Source organism: Narcine bancroftii, chromosome 2, assembly GCF_036971445.1.
Source record: "Narcine bancroftii isolate sNarBan1 chromosome 2, sNarBan1.hap1, whole genome shotgun sequence".
In the NCBI taxonomy this organism is placed as follows: Eukaryota; Metazoa; Chordata; class Chondrichthyes; order Torpediniformes; family Narcinidae; genus Narcine; species Narcine bancroftii.
This window is the reverse complement of record NC_091470.1, coordinates 180,506,217-180,527,032: the sequence shown is the minus strand read 5'-3', so window position 1 is coordinate 180,527,032 and position 20,816 is coordinate 180,506,217. Positions and strand designations below refer to the sequence as shown.

The following is a 20,816-nucleotide window of genomic DNA, read 5'->3' as shown; positions in this document are numbered from 1 at the left end:
AGAGACACACAGAGATCACTTCTACAATGTTGCAGCAGCTGGGACTGGAACAGGACAAGCTGGCAAGCTTGTGGAAACCCCATTTCAAAGATGGGTTGTGAGTTCTTAATACAGCCTGGTCCAAAGCCCTTGTGGTTCACGCAAGAGGAGAGGACTGGCTGTCTAATGCTTCACTTGGAATAAGAGAAACAAAAAGGAACTCTGTGGTGACCTGAAAGAAAGAGGTTATCACCTGGAAAACCCTGAAGGGGCAAGTTTCGTCAGCAAGACACTGAAGTGGTTGATGGAAAGAATCAGTTGTGGAAATCCTGGAACAACAAATCTCTCTCTGAAAACCGACAAGAACCTTCCTGAGTGATAAGCATTTACCTTTCAAGCACCAAAGCCTGGTGAACTTTTATAAATGTTAAATTCTGTGCACAGTATTAAGAATTGCCTGCAACCAGTGAACCTGGAGGAATGAGAAGTTAGATTGGACTGTGAACCAAAGAACTTTTCTGAACTTACACACACGTGTGCTTAGAATTAGAAGGGGGTTAAGTTAGGTTAGTTTAGTCAATCGTGATAAGTTAAAGTGTGATTCTATTTTCACGTTTAAAGATAATTAAAAGCAACTTTTGTTTAAGTAACCATTTGTCTTGGTGAATATCTATTGCTGCTGGGTTTATGGATCCTCTGGGCTCGTAACAAAAGAAATGGTGGAAGAATTCGGCCAGTCTTGCAGCATTCATGGGAGGAAGAGATATTACTGAGGAAAGGAAAGGCTCAGGCCCGAAGTGTCAGTAATATCTCTTTACCTCCCATGGACTCTGCGAGACCAGCTGATGTTCTCCAGCATCTCTGTGTTTTAACCAATGTTTTGAGCCTGGACCCTTCGTCAAGGTGTGTGCAAAAAAGCAGACAGATGCCTAAATGAAAAGATGGAGGAGGGGGCACGGGGAGGGGTACTGGCTGTCCACTCTATCTAAGCCCCTTATAATCTTGTATTAGGTCATCTCTTTACATCAGATTTAGACTGAAGAGAAGGAAATATGTGGTAGAGGAAAATTGATTGTGCTATTTAGACCCTGGAAAGCACCTCCTGCAGAAGTTATGAAGGCACTTTCCATTGTGACCTTCAAGGTAATTGGATAAGGAAGTTAAACAAGAAAGTCTGCAGACATTGTGATTAATTTAATACACACAAGTGCTGGAAAAACTCAGCAGGTCCCGCAGCGTTCAAAGGAAGGAGGATTCTTCTGTGAGCAGTCTGACTTTCCATAGAACATTACAGCACAATACAGGCCCTTCGGCCCATGATATTGTGCCCACCTAAATCGACCTACTCAACAATCTAAACCTTCCTGACCTCATAACCCTCTATTTTTCTTTCATCCGTGTGCCTAAGAGACTCTAAAATGCCCCTATTGTACCATCCTCCACCACCACCCTGGCAGTGCATTCCAGGTACCCACTACCCTCTGTGTATATTTAAAAAAAATCTTACCCCTGAAGTCTCCCCTACACTTTCCTCCCTTCACCTTGTGCACGTCCTGGTATTTGTTCAGTCGCTCCAGGATAAAGATGCTGGCTGCCCATCCTATTTGTGCCCCTCATAATCTTGTCGACCTCCTCATCTCCCTCAGGCTTCTGAGCTCAGTAACAGGCTGTTTCGGCCCAGGACCCTGTGCAGCCTAATTGACCTACACCCAATTGGACAGTGGGCGGAGCAGCATTTTCTGGTCATTGCAGCGGGAAAAAGAAGCTGCCTGCCCACCCTATCCATGCCTCGTCTGATCATGCTTTCACTAATGTTGGAGGCTGACTGATGAGGACAAGGTAATGGCCAGTTAAAAACAAGATGTGAGGCAGTGTGCCACCTGGGTGCTGGGCTGTCAACCGGGGTAAAGGATGTGGGCCCTTTCACAAGAAATCGCCACTTTCTGAAGAAAGCCCATGGGGGAAAAAAAATAGGTAGTTCCTGAAGCAGTTGCACATTGTACAATCCACTGTTGTGAAATTTATTACCGGTAAAAGTGCCGTGGGAAAACTGTGTGATGAAATATGGAAATAGTTGTAGGGCTGCAGGTTGGGAGTTTGTACAAGTAAGTTGTCTGTTTGCGGACACCTGGGTCAGGTGCCTGAAACTTTATTCTGGAAATTAGGAGCTTCTGCCATATATTTGAGACTTGTATGCTTTTAACTTGTTAAGAGCTCAACCCTGTTACAGTACCAATGATCGGGACCGGGGTTCGAATCCTGCGCTGTCTGTAAGGAGTTTGTGTCTGCGTGGGTTTTCCCTGGGGGCTCTGGTCTCCTCCCATTGTCACGGGGGGCTGTAGGTCAATTGGGTGTAATTTGGCAGCCCTGGCTCGTGGGCTGAAAGGGCCTGTTACGGTGGTGCATGTCTAAATTGAATTCAAATGTTTAAACAGAGAGGCGTGGAGTTTTCTTTTACAGGATGCCCTTTCCATTGCCTGGCATTTTCAGAGCATTCTAAATTGACCTCCTGAACTCTGCGGCTTCCTGCACCATTTCACTCGTTCAGACGCGATAGCGCAAAGATGGCAGATTTCCTTCCCATAAAGGCATTCATGAACCAGATGAGTTTCTATGAGAGGCTGGTAGAGTCGTACCTTCTCTGCTGTTAATGTTAATTATATTTAATTCCCCATCTCCCCCCACTGCTGTAATGATGGGATTTGCATTTGTACCTCTAGATCAACCATTCTAAACAGGGGGAGGGGGCGTACATCCCCCCACCCCCCCCCCCCCTCCGAGGGGCAACAGCATATCTAAGGGGGCTGGGACCCATAAACTTTGAGCGGAGTCCTAGGGGGGGCTTTGGCCAAAAGAAAGTTGAGAATGGCTGCCCTCAATTCTTTGGGAGCTCTTCTTGCCCTCCACACCCCGTCGAATGCCAGCTCCGATACATGGATCCCATGAGCCAGTCTCCAGCAGCCCGTGAGGGTCCCCCAACCACAGGTCACTCGCAGCCTGTGTGGGGCCCTCACTCTGGCAAGTACCAGAGACTCGGGTCTAGTTACAGCGAGCAGCTGAGGCATTTCAGTTTCCAGGTTTGAAAGTGTTAAGGCTTGGAAACACTGGGTATGGAATAAATGGCAAATTCTCTGGAATTTCCAGTAAACACATCAGGGCAAGTTTTAGGCCACAAGAAGGAACTTGTCTGATGCAGACAAGTGTTGAGTGTTGCATTTTGAGGACAAACCAAGAAAGGACATGCATGGTAAATGCAGTAGAACAAAGGGATCTGAGAATACTGGCACATAATTTCCTGAAAGTTGTGTCACAGGTGGATAGCTTTTGGCATATTGACCTTCATAAATCAAAGTATTGAGCATAGGAGTTGGGATGTTATGGTAAAGTTGTATAAGACATTGGTGAGGTTAGATTTGGGATATTGTGTGCAGTTTTGGTTACCTAACTATAGGAAAGATATCAATAAGAGAAGGTTTACTAGGTTATTGTCCAGACTTCAGCAACTGAGTTTCAGGGAACGGTTAAACAGGTTAGGACCTTATTCCCTGGAGCATAGAAGAATGAGGGGAGATTTGATAGAGTTATTTAAAATTGAGGGGAATAGATGGAGTAAATGTAGGTCAGCTTTTTCCACTGAGGGTAGATGAGATACAACCAGAGGACATGGGTTAAGGGTGAAAGGGGAAAGGTTTAGCGGGGACTTCTTCACACGTAGAGCTGAGGGAGTATGGATTGAACTTCCAGTTGGTGGTGAATGCGGGTTTAGTTTTAACATTTGGACACGTGCATGGATGGGAGGGGTATGGAGGGCTATGGACTGGGTGCAGGTCAGGGGGAATAGGCAGAATATAGAGTTCAGCACTGACTAGAAGGGCTGATGGGCCTGTTTCTGGGCTGTAATGTTCTATGGTTCTAATATGCAAGAATGTACAAGATTAGCAAAAATGTTTTCAATGGATCTGGCACCTGCCAGTGCCATTTAAGAGAGAGTAGAACTTGGCCTCTGATTGAATCTTGGGGTGTAGCATCAGGTTTGTTAGTGGGATAGCGCCCTATCAGAACAAGCCTCACGCAAACTGAATGGGTGTGGAGTATTAGATATCTGGATGAATCACAGACTAGAATTTAATTAAGGAAATGCGTATTGCATAATGAATACCTGGGAATAAGGGGGTTATGCTGATGCAATCAGCAAGCCTGCACCAAAAGCTTAATGGTTTGTTACCTGATTCTTCCAGTTTGAACTGGCTCCAGGCCATATCTGATGTACTTCTGGCTGGATCCATGCTGGTGGTGGCTGTTATCACTGTGAGAATTCTACTGCTGAATGGTGGTGCACTGCAATCAACACCAAAGGTGTTTGTGAAATTGCTTTATGTTTGTTGGGAGTGATCCTGAAGCCTGGCGCCATACTTCTTGAAAACATCTGCAGGTGTACTTGACCGGTTGCATCATTGGGCCCTTTCAAACTGCCATATAAAATGGGGTTCACCGGGCAACTTGCATGGCAATTAGAAAGTGTCTGACCCATCAGAATCCAACCAGGTGCCTGACCTACCTCAGAGGTAATCAGGGAACCTAGTTAAACTTCCCTAGATCATGTCCACAAGCTATTTGAAAATGAAAATGGCCGGCCCACTTATTCCGCTGACGTCTGCGCTTGCGTACGTGCGTCACCGGGCAGCCGGCATCCGAACATCCTCATTGACTCATCATGTGCACGGTTTCAGAGCTCCAAAGGAAATGGGCCAATTACAATTTTTCTCAAGCAAAATATTTCAGTAACAATTGGGTGAGAGCAGTGGTTCTCGACCTTTTCAGCCATACCACACTGTGATGCTCTCGTTAAGAGCTCCTACATGACGGTGGCCGGTGACCTTGCACACCTCGGCCTTCTAAGGAAGTGCAGTCACTGTCGCGCCTTCCTGGCAAGTGAGATGTGCCTACAGGATAGATGACTTCTTACGTGGACGCCAAGGAACTTGGTGCTCTCCACTACCGAGCTAACAACGTGTAGAGAGGTGTGGCCGCCCTTGGTCTTCCTGAAGGCCACAATCATCTCAAGGCGATAGAATGTCCAGCGAAGTGGAAAGTGGCCCATTTGGACATTTCAAAACAACACAGGCCAGCCTGTTTGAACAAACCAATGAGCAGCTTCTTTCTGTGAGCAAAGAGAATGCTGAATGTCTGATGAACTGCTATAAAAACACTTGGATACTCCACTATTTATTAATAATCTTTATTTTAAATATATCTACATATGTTCTGTACATGTCTGTATAGACACTTGGTGATCTGGAAGGATTCTCTTTTGCTTCTCTTTCTCTGACTCTTTCACTGGGCAATTTCTGCTGATGGTGAACCTTTGTCTGCCATACGGTAGACAATTTCGTGTAATATTACATTTTCTATTTGACCTATAAAAAAAAATCTTGACTATTAAGTAAACTTGAACTTCCATAGATTTTCCACCTTCTTCAACATCAAATGTACCTCATTTCGTTCTGCCCGTGGATATATTTTCTCTGTCTCACTCTCTCGTTTCTGAGTCTCTGGCTCTGCCTGTTGGACCAACCTGAGGTCGACCATTTGCTCTTACACTTCCAACATCTGAATTTTGCATGCACTTTGTTTTTCCAGAAATTTTAGTTAGCAAGATGTCAAAGGAATCTAGGAACATGAGTTTGGTGCAGAAAAGTAGGGCTGGGATGAAAGATCTATTGAGTAGTGGAGCAGGCACGAGGTGACAAATGAATTTTTGTGTTCCTGCATCAGGCACTGCCGAAATCAACTTTCCTTTTGCATTTGACCCACCTTCACATTCCAAGGTAATCATTGCTCACCAGAGCAGTGTAAAGCACAATTTAGTGAGTACAACCTCGATCATTTTATTTTTTTTGTATTAAAAAATGCTTCTTGTTTCAAGACTCCGGTTGTGCCTGTACACCACTGACTGGTTAATATTGTTAGGTTGTTGGCCCCCATCAGTTGCAAGCCAGGAGTCATCATCTGAAGTCCTGATCCGTACCATGATGGAGATGTGGATTGGCTCCTGTGATGAAGCTTCTGGTCTCATTTTAGCTGGCTCCTCGAAGGGAAAGGAAGACATCCAACGGGAGGTGCGGCAAATGAGGAGGTACGCAGGAGGGAGATAGATCAGCTGGTTGACTGGTGCCACAACAACCACCTTGCACTCAGCATTAGCAAATTCATGAAGGCAAAACCAGGAGAACACAAACCAGTCATCCTTGAGGGGTCAGCAGTGGAATGGGTGTCAATCTGTCCTGGGATCTTCATGTTGAAGCAATCACAAAGAAGGTTTGCAAGTGGCTATCCTTCGAATCGAGTTTAAGGAGATATGGTGCATCTTCAAAGACTGTTCCAAATTTGGGGAGAGTCACATGATGGAGTAGTGGCTGGTTGGGTTGAACCAGCCCTCTCCAGAAAAAAAGTTTGGAAAAGACAAGCCTCAACGGATATAAAACTCAAGAAATAGAAGATAAAGTTACAGAGAAGAACAAGAAGATGGCACCCAAGAAAGAGAAAGTAAGAACAACGGGAAAAAAAGAAGAAAAATCACTGGAGAAGGAAGAAGGCCTTACCTGCACGCGGGAGCAGGGATCTGTGGTGGTGAAGAGCAGACGATCTCCGCGTTGGTGAGTGGTCTGCAAAGTCGCAACCTCCCGACCGGTGAACTCCAAAAATGGCTCTCGGAGCCAAACAAAAGTGCGCAACTTCGCAATCAAAGGAAAAAGTGAACACTGATGGGAGGGGGGCTCAGCCAAGGAGCAGGCAGGTACAACGCGAACAGCTGAGGGGCGCCCAGCATCAGGGCGCTCAGCTGGAGGATAAAAACAACGGAGAGGAATGGAGCGAGGAGCCGGATGAAGAAGAATGACAGCGGGGTGACAGACAACAAGAGAATCAACAGCAGGAGGCCAGACAGACAGACAGCCCACGAAAGGAAGACCAACAGCAAGAGGAGGCCAGAAAAAGACATAGAAGTAATTCATCAGGGAAAACAGAAGAGACACAGATACAAAGAAGAGAAGAAGAAGACACAAACACAGGTACAGACACAGAAGAAGAAGACCACCAAGATCTTCACAGGGAAATAGAAGGTAAAACAGATGGACAGAATATAGATAAAGCTTTTTTAGAAGAGCAAATGAGAGCATTAAAAGAATGGTTGTCATTAGAATTTAGTGCAATTAAAAGAAAAATGAAAAGAGCATAAGATAAAATGCAAAGGTTAGAACTGGTCATGACAGAAATAGGGAAAAGAGTAGAAAATGTGGAAGAACAAGAAACGGCTATAGAAATGGAAGTAAACGACTTAAGAGGAAAATTGGAAGAAAGTGACAAAAAATATTAAAGAGACAAAAGAGTTGTTGTCTCAGAAAATTGATATTTTGGAAAATTATAGGAGGCGAAACAACATAAAAATAGTGGGCCTGAAGGAGGATGAAGAAGGTGCAGACATGAAGGAATTTATAAAAGAATGGATTCCGAAGGTTTTGGGAACGACAGAATTACATGCAAAAATGGAAATAGAAAGGACACACAGAGCATTGGCTCTGAAACCACAGACACATCAAAAACCAAGATCTATCTTACTAAAATTTTTAAGGTATATGACAAGAGAAAATATACTGGAGCGGGCAAGGAACAAAGTTAGAGAAGATAATAAGTCGTTGGAATTTTTTTACCCAGGCATAAGTTTTGAACTCTTAAAGAAGAGGAAGGAATTTAATACAGCGAAAACAATTTTATGGAAACAAGGTTAAAAATTCATGTTAAACCATCCAGCCGTGCTTAAAATATTTATACCTGGGGAGAGAAACAGACTGTTCTCTGATCCGCAGGAAGCACAAGAATTCGCAGAGCGTTTGCAGGACAGAAGAAGAGATTAAGAGATGTAACAAGAAAGAAGACCGGCGATAAAGTATATATAAAGATGTAAAAATAATGTATATGTAAAGAACTAAAGATGGAAAAGAGAAGGGAAGGAAGAAGGGGGAAAAAAAGAGAGCATTGTTAAATGTATTAAAAAAAAGTGTTTGTTGGGGGGGGGGCGGAGAGAATAATCATCACTGAGAAATCGCTTGACGCTTGCGAGTAAGATCGCAAACCAAATGGAAAGGGGAGTTGTGGTTGCCCGGCAAGGGATAAGGGGCAACTCAGAGAAGGGGGGTGCCTTTGGGGTTAAGGTGTTATTGGGTGTGGGAATTGTTGGAGTATTTTATGTTTGAAATGTGTTGTCATACATCAAATTTAAAAAGGGAAAACTAAAAGATAAAAAGGGGGATGGAGGTGGCGAGGAGGCGGAAAGGAGGTGTAAACAAGATATAAGATGGCCACGTTGAACTATATGACTATAAACATTAATGGAAGATTTAACCAAATTAAAAGGAAGAGGCTACTACATTTACTGAGAAAAGAAAAAATAGATATAGCATTTGTGCAGGAACTGCATCTAACTGAAGTGGAACATAACAAATTAAAGAGAGACTGGGTAGGACACTTAGTGGCAGCATCATATAATTCAAAAGCTAGAGGTGTAGCTATATTAGTTAACAAAAATGTACCAATCAAAATAGAGGAGGAAATAATAGATCCAGCAGGGAGATATGTAATGATAAAGTGTCAGATAAACTCAGAATTTGGAGGGGTAATGTCCACGTCAGCTGCAGGCTCGTTTGTGGCTGACAAGTCCGATGCGAGACAGGCAGACACGATTGCAAGGGTAAATTGGTTGGTTGGGGTTCGGTGTTGGGCTTTTCCTCCTTTGTCTTTTGTCAGTGAGGTGGGCTCTGCGGTCTTCTTCAAAGGAGGTTGCTGCCCGCCGAACTATAGGCGCCAAGATGCATGGTTTGAGGCGATATCAGCCCACTAGCGGTGGTCAATGTGGCAGGCACCAAGAGATTTCTTTTGGCAGTCCTTGTACCTCTTCTTTGGTGCACCTCTGTCACAGTGGCCAGTGGAGAGCTCGCCATATAACACGATCTTGGGAAGGTGATGGTCCTCCATTCTGGAGACGTGACCTACCCAGCGCTGTTGGATCTTCAGCAGCGTGGATTCGATGCTGTCGGCCTCTGCCATCTCGAGTACTTCGATGTTAGGGATGAAGTCACTCCAATGAATGTTGAAGATGGAGCGGAGACAATGCTGGTGGAAGCGTTCTAGGAGCCGTAGGTGATGCCGGTAGAGGACCCATGATTCTGAGCCGAACAGGAGTGTGGGTATGACAACGGCTCTGTATACGCTAATCTTTGTGAGGTTTTTAAGTTGGTTGTTTTTCCAGACTCTTTTGTGTAGTCTTCCAAAGGCGCTATTTGGCTTGGCGAGTCTGTTGTCTATCTCATTGTCGATCCTTGCATCCGATGAAATGGTGCAGCCGAGATAGGTAAACTGGTTGACCGTTTTGAGTTTTGTGTGCCCGATGGAGATGTGGTAGTCATGGTGGGGAGCTGGCTGATGGAGGACCTCAGTTTTCTTCAGGCTGACTTCCAGGCCAAACATTTTGGCAGTTTCTGCAAAACAGGACGTCAAGCACTGAAGAGCTTTATACTCCTTTATTTGGGCAACTAAAACGGCATCGTCTGCAAAGAGTAGTTCGCGGACAAGCTGCTCTTGTGTGAGCTTACAGGCGCCTCAGATTGAAGAGACTGCCATCCGTGCGGTACCGGATGTAAACAGCGTCTTCATTGTTGAGGTCTTTCATGGCTTGTTTCAGCATCATGCTGAAGAAGATTGAAAAGAGGGTTGGTGCGAGAACACAGCCTTGCTTCACGCCATTGTTAATGGAGAAGGGTTCAGAGAGCTCATTGCTGTATCTGACCCCACCTTGCTGGTTTTCGTGCAGTTGGATAACCATGTTGAGGTAATACCAAAGATGGGGAAGGATCCATCAACACCAGCATCATATAGACCAATATCTCTACTTAATTCAGATTATAAGATAACAGCGAAATTATTAGCAAACAGGTTGGCCGATTGTGTACCAAAAATAGTAAAACAAGATCAAACTGGATTTATTAAGAAAAGACGCAGCGAATAATGTCTGTAAACTTATTAATCTAATTCATGCAGTTCAAGGAAATAAGAAACCAACAGTGGCTGTTGCCTTAGACGCAGAAAAGGCCTTTGACAGGGTAGAGTAGAACTACTTATTTAAGGTATTACAGAAATTCAATCTGCCATATTAATTGGATTAAAGCATTATATAATGGACCATTGGCAAAGGTAGTAGTAAATGGGTATGTATCGAACCAATTCAAATTAAATAGATCAACTAGGCAGGGATGCCCATTATCCCCCTCATTGTTCACCTTAGCAATAGAACCATTGGCAGAACTGATAAGAATAGAAAACAAAATAAAAGGGATGAAAATAAAGGAGTATAAAATCAGTTTATTTGCAGATGACATCATAGTATACTTAACAGAACCAGAAATATCAATAAAAGAATTACATAAGAAATTGAAGGAATATGGAGAAATATTGGGGTACAAGATCAACGCAAATAAAAGTGAAGTTTTTGCCAATGAGTAACGCGGATTATACAGAATTTAAAAAAGAATCACCATTTAAATGGCAAACACAAGCAATCCGATACCTAGGTATTAGGTTAGATAATAACTTAAGCCACCTCTACAAACTAAATTATCAGCTACTAATAAAGAAATTGCAGGAAGACTTAGAACATTGGAAAGAATTACCACTAAAGTTGATAGGGAGGGTAAATTGCATTAAAATGAATGTCTTCCCAAGGATACAATCCTTATTTCAATCGTTACCAATTCCCTTAATAGAGAAATTCTTTAATGAACTAAAGAGAATAATAAGGAAATTCTTGTGGAAAGAGGGGAAACTGAGGGTAGCGATAGATAAATTAACAGAGGGGTATAACCAGGGTGGTTTGCAGTTACCAAACTTCAGAAATTATTATAGAGTCGCACAATTAAGGTATTTATCAGATTTTTACCAGATGAGAGAAAGACCAGACTGGACTAAGATAGAACTAGATAAAATAGGGGAGAAGGTACTTGATAACATATACTTTATAAGTGGGATGAAAAGCTGGTGCAATATAAAAGCTCACCAGTACTGCATAATTTACTTAATATGATTGGCAACTGAATATCCCTGGGTTTCGTTGTTTTAGGTGTGATAGAGTCGGAGGGGCAAGAGGAGGCGGGGTTGCATTGCTTGTCAGGGAAAATATTACAGCGGTGCCTAGGAAGGATAGATTAGAGGGCACATCCACGGAGGCTATTTGGGTGGAACTGAGGAGTAGGAAAGGAGAGGTTACACTTGTAGGGGTGTATTATAGACCACCCGGAGGGGACCGAGACCTAGAGGAGCAAATCTGTAGGGAGATAGTAGATATTTGTGATAAGCACAGGGTTGTAATTATGGGAGATTTTAATTTTCCACATATAGATTGGGAAACACATTCTGTGAAAGGAATGGATGGGTTAGAGTTTGTGAAATGTGTGCAAGATAGTTTTTTACAACAATATGTAGAGGTGCCGACCAGAGAAGGAGCAGTGTTAGATCTACTGTTGGCAAATGGGATGGGTCAAGTGACGGAGGTTAGTGTTGGCGAGCACTTCGGGTCCAGTGATCATAATGCCATCAGCTTCAATGTCATTATGGAAAGAGAGAAATCAGGGCCAAGGATTGAGGTTTTTGATTGGGGAAAAGCTAGATTTGAGGAGATGCGAAAGGACTTGCAGGGTGTGCATTGGGACAATTTGTTTTATGGGCAGGATGTAGTAGAGAGATGGAAGTCTTTTAAAGATCAGATTTTGAGAGTGCAAAAGCTTTATGTTCCTGTTAGGTTAAAAGGAGGGGCAAAAGGTTTGAGAGAGCCGTGGTTTTCAAGGAATATTGGAAACTTGGTTCGAAGAAAAAGGGAGGCGTACATTAGATATAAGAAGCATGGAGTTAAGGAGATGTTTGAAAGATACATTGAATGTAAGAGGAATCTTAAGAGAGGAATTACGAAAGCTAAAAGAAGGTACGAGAAAACTATGGCAAGCAGGGTGAAAACTAATCCAAAAGAGTTCTACAAATATGTTAATGGTAAGAGGAAAGCTAGAGACAAAATTGGTCCCTTAGAAAATCAGAGTGGAAAACTGTGTGTGGAACCTAGAGAAATGGGGGAGATATTGAACAGTTTCTTTTCTTCGGTATTCACTAAGGAGAAGGATATTGGGAGATGTGGGATAAAAAAAGCAAATTGGGTAAATATGGGGAATATAGAGATTACAAAAGATGTAGTTTTAAGGCTTTTGAAGAATATAAAGGTGGATAAGTCTCCAGGACCAGACGGGATCTTCCCCAGGACATTGAGAGAAGTGAAGGAGGAAATAGCAGAGGCTCTGGCGGTAATTTTCCAAATGTCATTAGATATGGGGATAGTGCCGGAGGATTGGCGCATTGCGCATGTGGTTCCGTTATTTAAAAAGGGTTCAAGGAGGAAGCCTGGCAACTATCGGCCTGTAAGTTTGACGTCTGTGGTAGGTAAATTAATGGAGAAAATTCTTAGAGATAGTACTTATAAACATCTGGATAGACAGGGTCTGATCAGGAGCACTCAACATGGATTTGTGGGAGGAAGGTCATGTTTGACCAATCTGATTGAATTTTTTGAAGAGGTGACTAGGAATGTGGATGAGGGTAGCGCAGTGGATGTTGTCTATATGGACTTCAGTAAGGCCTTCGATAAGGTACCACATGGAAGGTTAGTTAGGAAGGTGCAGTCTTTAGGTATAAATTTTGAGATAGTCAAATGGATTGAACATTGGCTGAAAGGGAGAGGCCAGAGAGTGGTAGTGGATAATTGTCTGTCAGGTTGGAGGCCGGTGACCAGTGGTGTGCCTCAAGGATCTGTATTGGGCCCATTGTTGTTCGTTATTTACATTAATGATCTAGATGATGGGGTGGTGAATTGGATTAGTAAATATGCAGACGATACTAAGATAGGTGGAATAGTGGATAATGAAGAAGGTTTTCAAGGATTGCAGAGGGATTTGGGCTGCTTAGAAAAGTAGGCTGAAAAATGGCAGATGGAATTTAATGCTGATAAGTGTGAGGTGCTTCATTTTGGTAAGAAGAATCAGAATAGGACATATGTGGTAAATGGGAGAGCATTGAGGAATACAGAAGAGCAGAAAGATTTAGGAGTGACGGTACATCGTTCCCTGAAGGTAGAAACTCACGTGAATAGGGTGGTGAAGAAGGCTTTTAGTATGCTGGCCTTTATCAATCATTGCATGGAATATAGGAGTTGGGAGGTGATGTTGAGATTGTATAAGACGTTAGTGCGGCCTAATTTGGAGTTCTGTGTGCAGTTCTGGTCGCCTAATTATAGGAAGGATATAAACAGAGTGGAGAGAGTGCAGAGAAGGTTTACCAGAATGTTGCCTGGGTTTAAGCATCTGGAGTATGGGGAGAGATTGGACAGATTGGGTCTTTATTCTTTGGAGCGTAGAAGGTTGAGAGGGGATTTGATAGAAGTATTTAAGATTATGAAAGGGATAGACAGAATGGATGTGGATAGACTATTTCCGTTAAGAGGAGGAAGGTTTAAAACAAGAGGACATGAGTTAAGAATTAAGGGGCAGAGGTTTAGAGGTAACATGAGGGGGAACTTCTTTACTCAGAGAGTGGTAGCTGTGTGGAATGATCTTCCGGGAGAAATAGTGGCGGCGGAGTCAATTGTATTATTTAAGGAAAGGTTGGACAGGTATATGGATGAGAGGAAAATGGAGGGTTATGGGCATTGTGCAGGGAGGTGGGATAAGAAAGGGGTGTTTGGTTCGGTGCGGACTAGAAGGGCCTAATGGCCTGTTTCCGTGCTGTAATTGTTATGTTATGTTTTATGTTATGAAAGAAGATCCATGTAGAAAGGAAAAAAATGAATTACCAAATACCAAAATTGTTATTGACGCAAAATCCACTACTCCATTTTACAATAGATAACCTTTCCTTTGGAGAATGGGAGAGAAAAGGCATCAAAAGAATAGAAAATTGATCTTTGGGAAATAACTTATTAACATTTGAACAGTTGAAGTACAAATATGGAATAACTCATAGTACAATGTTTGCATATCATCAACTGAAAGCATATTTAAAGGATAAATTGAGAAACAGACTGAGATTACCAGAAGAAGCAGCTTTGAATATATAATGATAATTAAAAGATACAATGATAATTAAAAGATTCATAACATATATATACATTATCCTGCAAGTAAGGAAAATGAGGAAATAAGCTATAAACCTAAACAAAAGTGGGAAAAGGATTTAAACATAAAGATAAAAAATGAAGTATGGGAAAAGTTATGTTCTGGAACTATGAAGAATACAATAAACACAAGGTTACGCATGATACAGTATAATTGGTTATACAGGTTATATATCATGCCCCAAAAATTAAAAGAATGGGATCCAACATTATCAGATAGATGTTTTCGCTGTAAGAAGGAAATGCGAACAACAGTACATGCAATTTGGGCATGTGAGAAAGGGAATACGTTTTGGGAAGATCTAAATCAGATAATAAATAAAATCACAAAAAATAACATTCAAAAAAAAATCCAGAGATCTTTCTTCTAAGTAACATAAGAAATAAAGAATTAGGCCTCAAATTAGATAAAGGGCAAAAAAGATTATTATGATCGCCTTAGCAGTAGCAAAAAAATGTATAATGTCAACTTGGAAAATGGAGAGAGCCTGAGAATACAGCAATGGTACATGGAAATGAATAAATGTATTCCATTGGAAAAAATAACATATAATTTAAAAAATAGAGTCACATTGTTCACACATGTTTGGGAACCATACATGGAACATAACAGAGAGGGCATGCCTCAGACCTCCATACCCTAAAATGATAAGAAGACAAAACTATTTGATTTATTGTATAAAAGTAGATGACATTTTGTTTTTCCTTTGTGTGAAGACATTGTTTTGTGGTTTTATTGTATATGTTGGATGTTTATTGGTTTTGGAGGGGGGTGGGAAGGGGGGGGATAAAAGGGGGAAAATGCCATTGTGTATATTTAATGAGAAACGTTTGTACATATTTTGGTTGTTATGGTTCACAGTGTGAAAAATAAAAAATCATATTTAAAAAAAAAACTATTCCAAATTTCGACTAGAGAACATTCTGACTGGCTGCATCACTGGTTCAGAGGTGCCAATGCAGATGACAAGGGAAAAAAAAACTCCAGAAGGTTGTTAACTCGCCCTGTGATATCAGGGGCACCGGACTCCACTCCATCGAGGACATCTACAAGAGACCGTGTCTTAAAAAAGCAGCTTGGCGACAAGAATTGAGTGGACAACTGTACAACACCAGTTAAAAAAAAATTTTTAAAAAGCTGGTCGTGGGGGCACACGCCTGTAATCTGGCTACTCGGAGGCTGAGACTGACAGGTCGCTTGAGATCTGGAGTTTTGGCCTGCTGTGGCCTCAGTTAAATGGGCGCCCTCACTAATTTGGGCATTGATATGGTGTCCCTGGAGGAATCGGGCGTCACCAGGTTGTGTAAAGGGGGGTGAATCAGCCCAGGTCAGAAGCGGAGTAGGTCAAAGCCTCCGTACCCATCAGTATTTGGATTGCGCCCGTGGATAGACGTTGCATCGCAGCCTGGTCAATACAGTGAGACCAAGTCTCTTATATAAAAAAGAAAGCAGCCTCTATCCTCAAGGACCCCCCACCCTTCACTCTGCTACCATCATGAAAGAGGTGCAGGAGTCTGAAGACGAGCACCCAATGACATAAAAACATTTTCTTTTGTACTAATTTATTTTTTTTTAATAGTTTATTTATGGAAATGTAATTTATAGCAAGTTTGCACCTGTAATGAACAATAATGCTCCTGCAAAACACAAGTTTATAACAATAAATTCTGATTAATTTTGGAACTCCCAATGGAACAGCACCATGGGAGTACATGGTTAGGGCAGTAGTCACTGGTTAAGGTGGTAACTCACCAGCACTTTCTCGTGGGCTGCTGGGGATGAGCTTTGAAACTGAACTGGCCTGTGATGTAGCATCCTGAAAGATCAGGCTTTAAAAAGAGAGACAACATTTTGAGGCCTCATTGGTTTCAGTCAGAATCATCGATCAATATAGACCCTTCACCCCACCATATCCTCAGTTTTTCCCTACCACCTGATCTCTCTCTGTAACTCTGTTATTCCTTACTGAGATCTGCTTGTTTAACTTATGTACAAGCTGTCCATCTGGACTGCTCGCAAGCAGACTTTATCACGGCATCGTGGTAAACGCTGTAAACTTGAACTTGACCCATTAAGTGTCTATCGAGATTAAGGAGACTGCAGTTGCTGGAATTTGGAGTAAGACACAATCTGCTCGGACTAGCAGCGTCTGTGCGTTGACCATTCTTTCATCCATTGACAGTGTTCGACCTGCCGAGTTCCTCCAGAGGATTGTGCTTTGCTTGGTCTATATGAATCCATCTGTCTTAGTGATCGAGCTGCTGCTCAATTATTCCTGCCATGTGGTACCCAGCCCTTTATATGCTACTTGCAGTTTGCATCGAGCTAGACAACATGTAGGTACCCTGTTGGTCTGTACACTGCCGTGTGACCAGTTGCTCTCCTGGTTTTGCCTTCAGAAAACCCTATTAGCCCTTGGTGATATTTTTCAGAAGACCATTTGGTGCATTCAGACTGACCCAGCTCAGAGCATTCTCTTCCCCCCCACCCCTCCCCTTCCCAATATAGCATCGACTTCTCTGGTTTCTGCTAGACCACTCCCTGATCTCCCTCTCTTCTCCAGCCCCCCATCCCCTTCCTTTCCCATTCACAGTACTATCTCCACTACCTCCCTTATCCACCTGTTTATTACTCCTTGGCTGTGGGTCTCTGCTCCTTGCATCCCCTACCATTTTATTTCAGACACCTGTCTACATTTTGCTTATACCTTGATGAAGGCCTCAAGCCCAAAATGTTGTTTATGTATTTTTATCTTTGCTGTACATTGTTTGACCTGCTGATTGCATTTTTACTTCAACCACAGAGTCTGCAGACCTCTGTGTTTTTTACTCTTCCAACATTCTCTCTCAAACCCATACCCAGGAACTATCTCCCTGCCCACATTCGGGGGATTCTTCAATTACCTGGGGTGGAAGAGAAAAGGTGGGGGGTGCAGTGAGGGGTTGGTCACACGAACTCTTATATCCATGACTTTTTCACACATGCAAGGAGCTATAGGAGTAGAAGTAGGCCATTCAGCCCATTGAGTCTGTGCCCCATTCAATCACAAGCTGATCCATTTCCCCCCCCCTCTGCCCGCCTTCTCCCCATAACTTTTGATACCCTGAATAATTAAGAACCAATCAATTTCTACCTTAAGTACACCCAGTGACTTGGCCTTCACAACCACTTGTGACAGATTCCACATATTGGACACCTACTGGCTGAAGAAATTCCTCTCTCTGAACAGATGCCCTCCAATCCTGAAGTTGTACCCTCTTGTCCTAGACACTCCCAGGATTGGAAACAACCTTTCTACGTCTACTTGGTTGACTCCCTGGCTAATCAAGAACCTGCCTTAAATACATCCAAGGCTAAGCCACAAAAGCTTTGATCATTTCCAGTAGATGGGCTTGACTGGGGGGGGGGGGGGGGGGGGGGTGGGAGGGGGAGGGGGAGGGGAGGGGATCTACAATTTTTTAAAGACAGGAGAATTTTCCTCTGGTTGGAGTCTCCCAGTAGGGTTTGAATGAAGCCTTGAGGGTGCTTCCCATTTTGAGGAATACGGAGGTGCATCAGGCATCACCCGTCGCCGCCTGCAGCGCAGGGTTGAACGTGGCAGGTGGAATGATTCTGCCAGGTGTGCCAAGACTAGGAAGTAGCTGCTTATTTTATGATTGGTGCTTTTTTCCCCCCCTTTCCTTTCCCTTGCACTTGCCGAAGAGTGACGGATCGTCGTTGGATATGCACGTCAATGTGGACCAGGGTCCCATCCAGGTAACTTCACTTTTGCTTTCTTTTTAACCTTCCATCCATCTGTTTTTCTTTCTTTCACTCCAACCCTTAATGCTTTGATCTTGGTGAGCCACCTTTGTGCTTGGCAAGCAGGTCTGGCTTGCTAGCTGTCGGAGAGTGCCAGCAGAGTGGTACGAATAGAGTTCAGTCAGGGCATCAGATTTATTGTCAGAGTACATACATGACATCACGTACAACCCTGAGATTCTTATTCCTGCGGGCGCGGCAGAATGACCATTTATTGGTAATACAATTTAAAAATTGTACACAACGTACGCATGTAAACAAACTGCAATACAGAGAGAATAACAAAAAACGTGCCAAAGTAAAAGTCCCATCCTCCTCCCTTCCATTTGGAAAGATGGAAGTTGGATCTGCAGAATACTTTACGATTCTAGAAGTTGGAAAACTTGAAACATCTTGCCCATTTGGAGCTACCTGCGTTTGTGCCATGCCATGTACATCACTAGAAGCTTGATATGATGGGTCGATTTCTGTATTTTCTAGGATGCCTCCATTCTCATTGTATTTAAAATCTCTTTCATTTGCAAACCTCCATTCTGTAAATCCAACTACTGCACTACTGTTGGTTTGAACCTGTTGCTACCCGCGTTGTCTGACTGTTTGGAAGATGTGCTTTTGTTGCGTGCATTGGCTTTTCTTAGGGGACATAAGGACACTGGAATCTGAAGCTGCTGGAGTAACTCAACAGGTGGATCTGAACAGTCACCGTTCGGGTCCGAATCCCTCTATTAGGTCTCAATGGGGTTCTGGCCTGAAAGGTCGATCATTGATTTTCCTCCTGCCGGTTTACTTGGGGTAGAAGCCATTTGCAGCCATTTAAACCTGAGCTGCCCAATTACACCCAAATTAACCTGCCACCCTCCGTACGTTTTGGAGGGTGGGAGGAAACTGGAGCACCCGGAGAAAACCCATGAAAGGAGGACGTACAAATTCCTTACAGGCAGAGCCGGATACAAACCCCACGTGTGGGATGTGAAGCTGGGCCATTGGCCCTGTAATAGCATCGCGCTAACTGTGACACTCGAGGTTGCTCGGTCCGCTGAGTTCCTCCAGCAGGTTTCGTTACCTATTCATAACGATGCGATTCCCTGCCAAGGGAGTGCAGCTTTGCTGTGGGCACTTGCTTTCACTTGAGAGGTTAAGTCTACTAGAAGTAAAAGGCCCTTTTTTTGAAATACAGCAGGGGGAAGTAAAAGGCCCTTTTTTTGAAATACGGCAGGGGTGTTCATTGGTGTTCAGCCACCATTGCTGGGTATGCATGTTGCTGGAGCTTTCTCGCTACATACCTCCTGCTTTAGTACAGAGGTACAATACAAATCAAAGTCTTTGTCATGAATGGCTTTTTTATAAGTGGGATACTTGTGGGCTTAAGAACTTGTTTAAGCATTCAGCTGTGGCAATGGTTCTCAGTAGTTAACTCTGCATCTATTAATGTGCTTTAAGGTAAACCATGTCAAAAGTGCTCAAAGAGAACACGAGTCTGTACCTCAAGACGTTCTCATGTGGCACCCACATTCGCCTCTTCGCCACCAGCTTCCCCACCCCCTTCACCTCCCACATGTTTTGAAGTTTAAAGTCTGCAGCTCAACAAAAAAAAGTGTTGTACCTCGTCTGGATCCAGCAGCGGGTTGCCTGCAGTGGCGCTGGCCCTGGAGTGGCTGGTCTGCCGTTTCTCGTGGGAGGCTGCTGCTGGTCTGGGGACAGCGCATGGTATGGAGGAGAGGAGCCAGTGGTCTACTCAGCAGCCATTTCACTTTGCATCTGTTTGCCTGCTGTTGGACGATGACATTTTCCCCATGCGGTGCTGTGGATGTGACAAATAATATCCAGGAGTGCTGTCCCCAGAACCAAGCTGTGGCTCTTGGGGAGAGATGAGAGTAAACTGGGAGGGGTGTGTGGAATTTGGCTACATTTACAAATTTTTAATTAAAAAAATAATTAGACATGTAGGACGACAGCGGGCCATTTTGGCCCATGAGCCCGTGCACCCAATTGACCTACTACCCCCGGTATGCTTTGGAGGGTGGGGCGGAAACCGGAGCACCCAGAGAAAACCCACGCAAACACGGGAAGAATGTACAAACTCCTCACAGCGCAGGATTCAAACCACGGTCCTGATTGCTGGCACTGTAACAGCGTTGCGTTAACTGTGTTGCCCCATGTAATAGTTGATTACTGAAGCTGTGTCATTGTGGAGGGGTAAAATCTTTAAAGTCGTCAAATACTCCGGAATGAATGGTGTTGGCTTGACTAACCGCATGGTGCTTACCACCATTTTATCATGCCGTGGTGAGAATTGGCTGGTTTGCATCTCTTCCCTAGCTGGCTGTGGACAGCATAGGCAATGTTTTCCCTGCAACCTTTTGCGTTCTTACACTAGTTGCAGTGATTATAGGTGTGGATATGTTGAGAGAGGAAGAGATTAAATGAAGGCCCAGTGCCTGCAGGACCCCGTAGCCTTGCACAAGCACTCCCCATAGATTGTTAATGACATCAGCAATTCTTAGAAGTTTGTTGACTTTGGGGAGAGATGGTTTAAGGTATGATAGAGATCCCAGGATAAATGCAAGATGGAATTACAAGGACAGCATTGGAACAGGCAGGTCATTGTTGATGTGGTAAGACAGTTCAGACTGAGGCACGTCCTGCAGGAATGTCTGAGGTCTGACCTGCTTAATCTTGTGATGTCTAGAACGCTGTTCCTCCACTTTCAGGGTGGAAAATCAGACTGACCTGACTTACATGAGATACAATGGAAAAGAAGAATGTTTATCAATCAAT

General features: G+C 43.5%; 1 protein-coding gene and 1 long non-coding RNA gene across 12 annotated transcripts in view; one reads left to right on the top strand and one right to left on the bottom strand.

Moving 5' to 3' along the window:
* The window catches only part of LOC138754715 (large proline-rich protein BAG6-like), a 115,949-nt gene that overhangs the window by 31,120 nt on the left and 64,013 nt on the right, over window positions 1-20,816 (top strand). For 7 of the 10 annotated variants that reach the window (XM_069919445.1, XM_069919448.1, XM_069919443.1 and 4 more), the window contains one exon: window positions 17,940-17,993. The exons of the other annotated variants lie outside the window; for them this stretch is intronic. In XM_069919445.1, the coding sequence (XP_069775546.1) occupies window positions 17,940-17,993 (54 nt within the window). The remainder of the gene's footprint in view (window positions 1-17,939; window positions 17,994-20,816) is intronic. 10 annotated transcript variants of the gene reach the window in all.
* LOC138754718 (uncharacterized) overlaps window positions 1-20,816 on the bottom strand; it is a 36,973-nt gene that overhangs the window by 5,224 nt on the left and 10,933 nt on the right. The gene's annotated exons all lie outside the window — the stretch shown is intronic.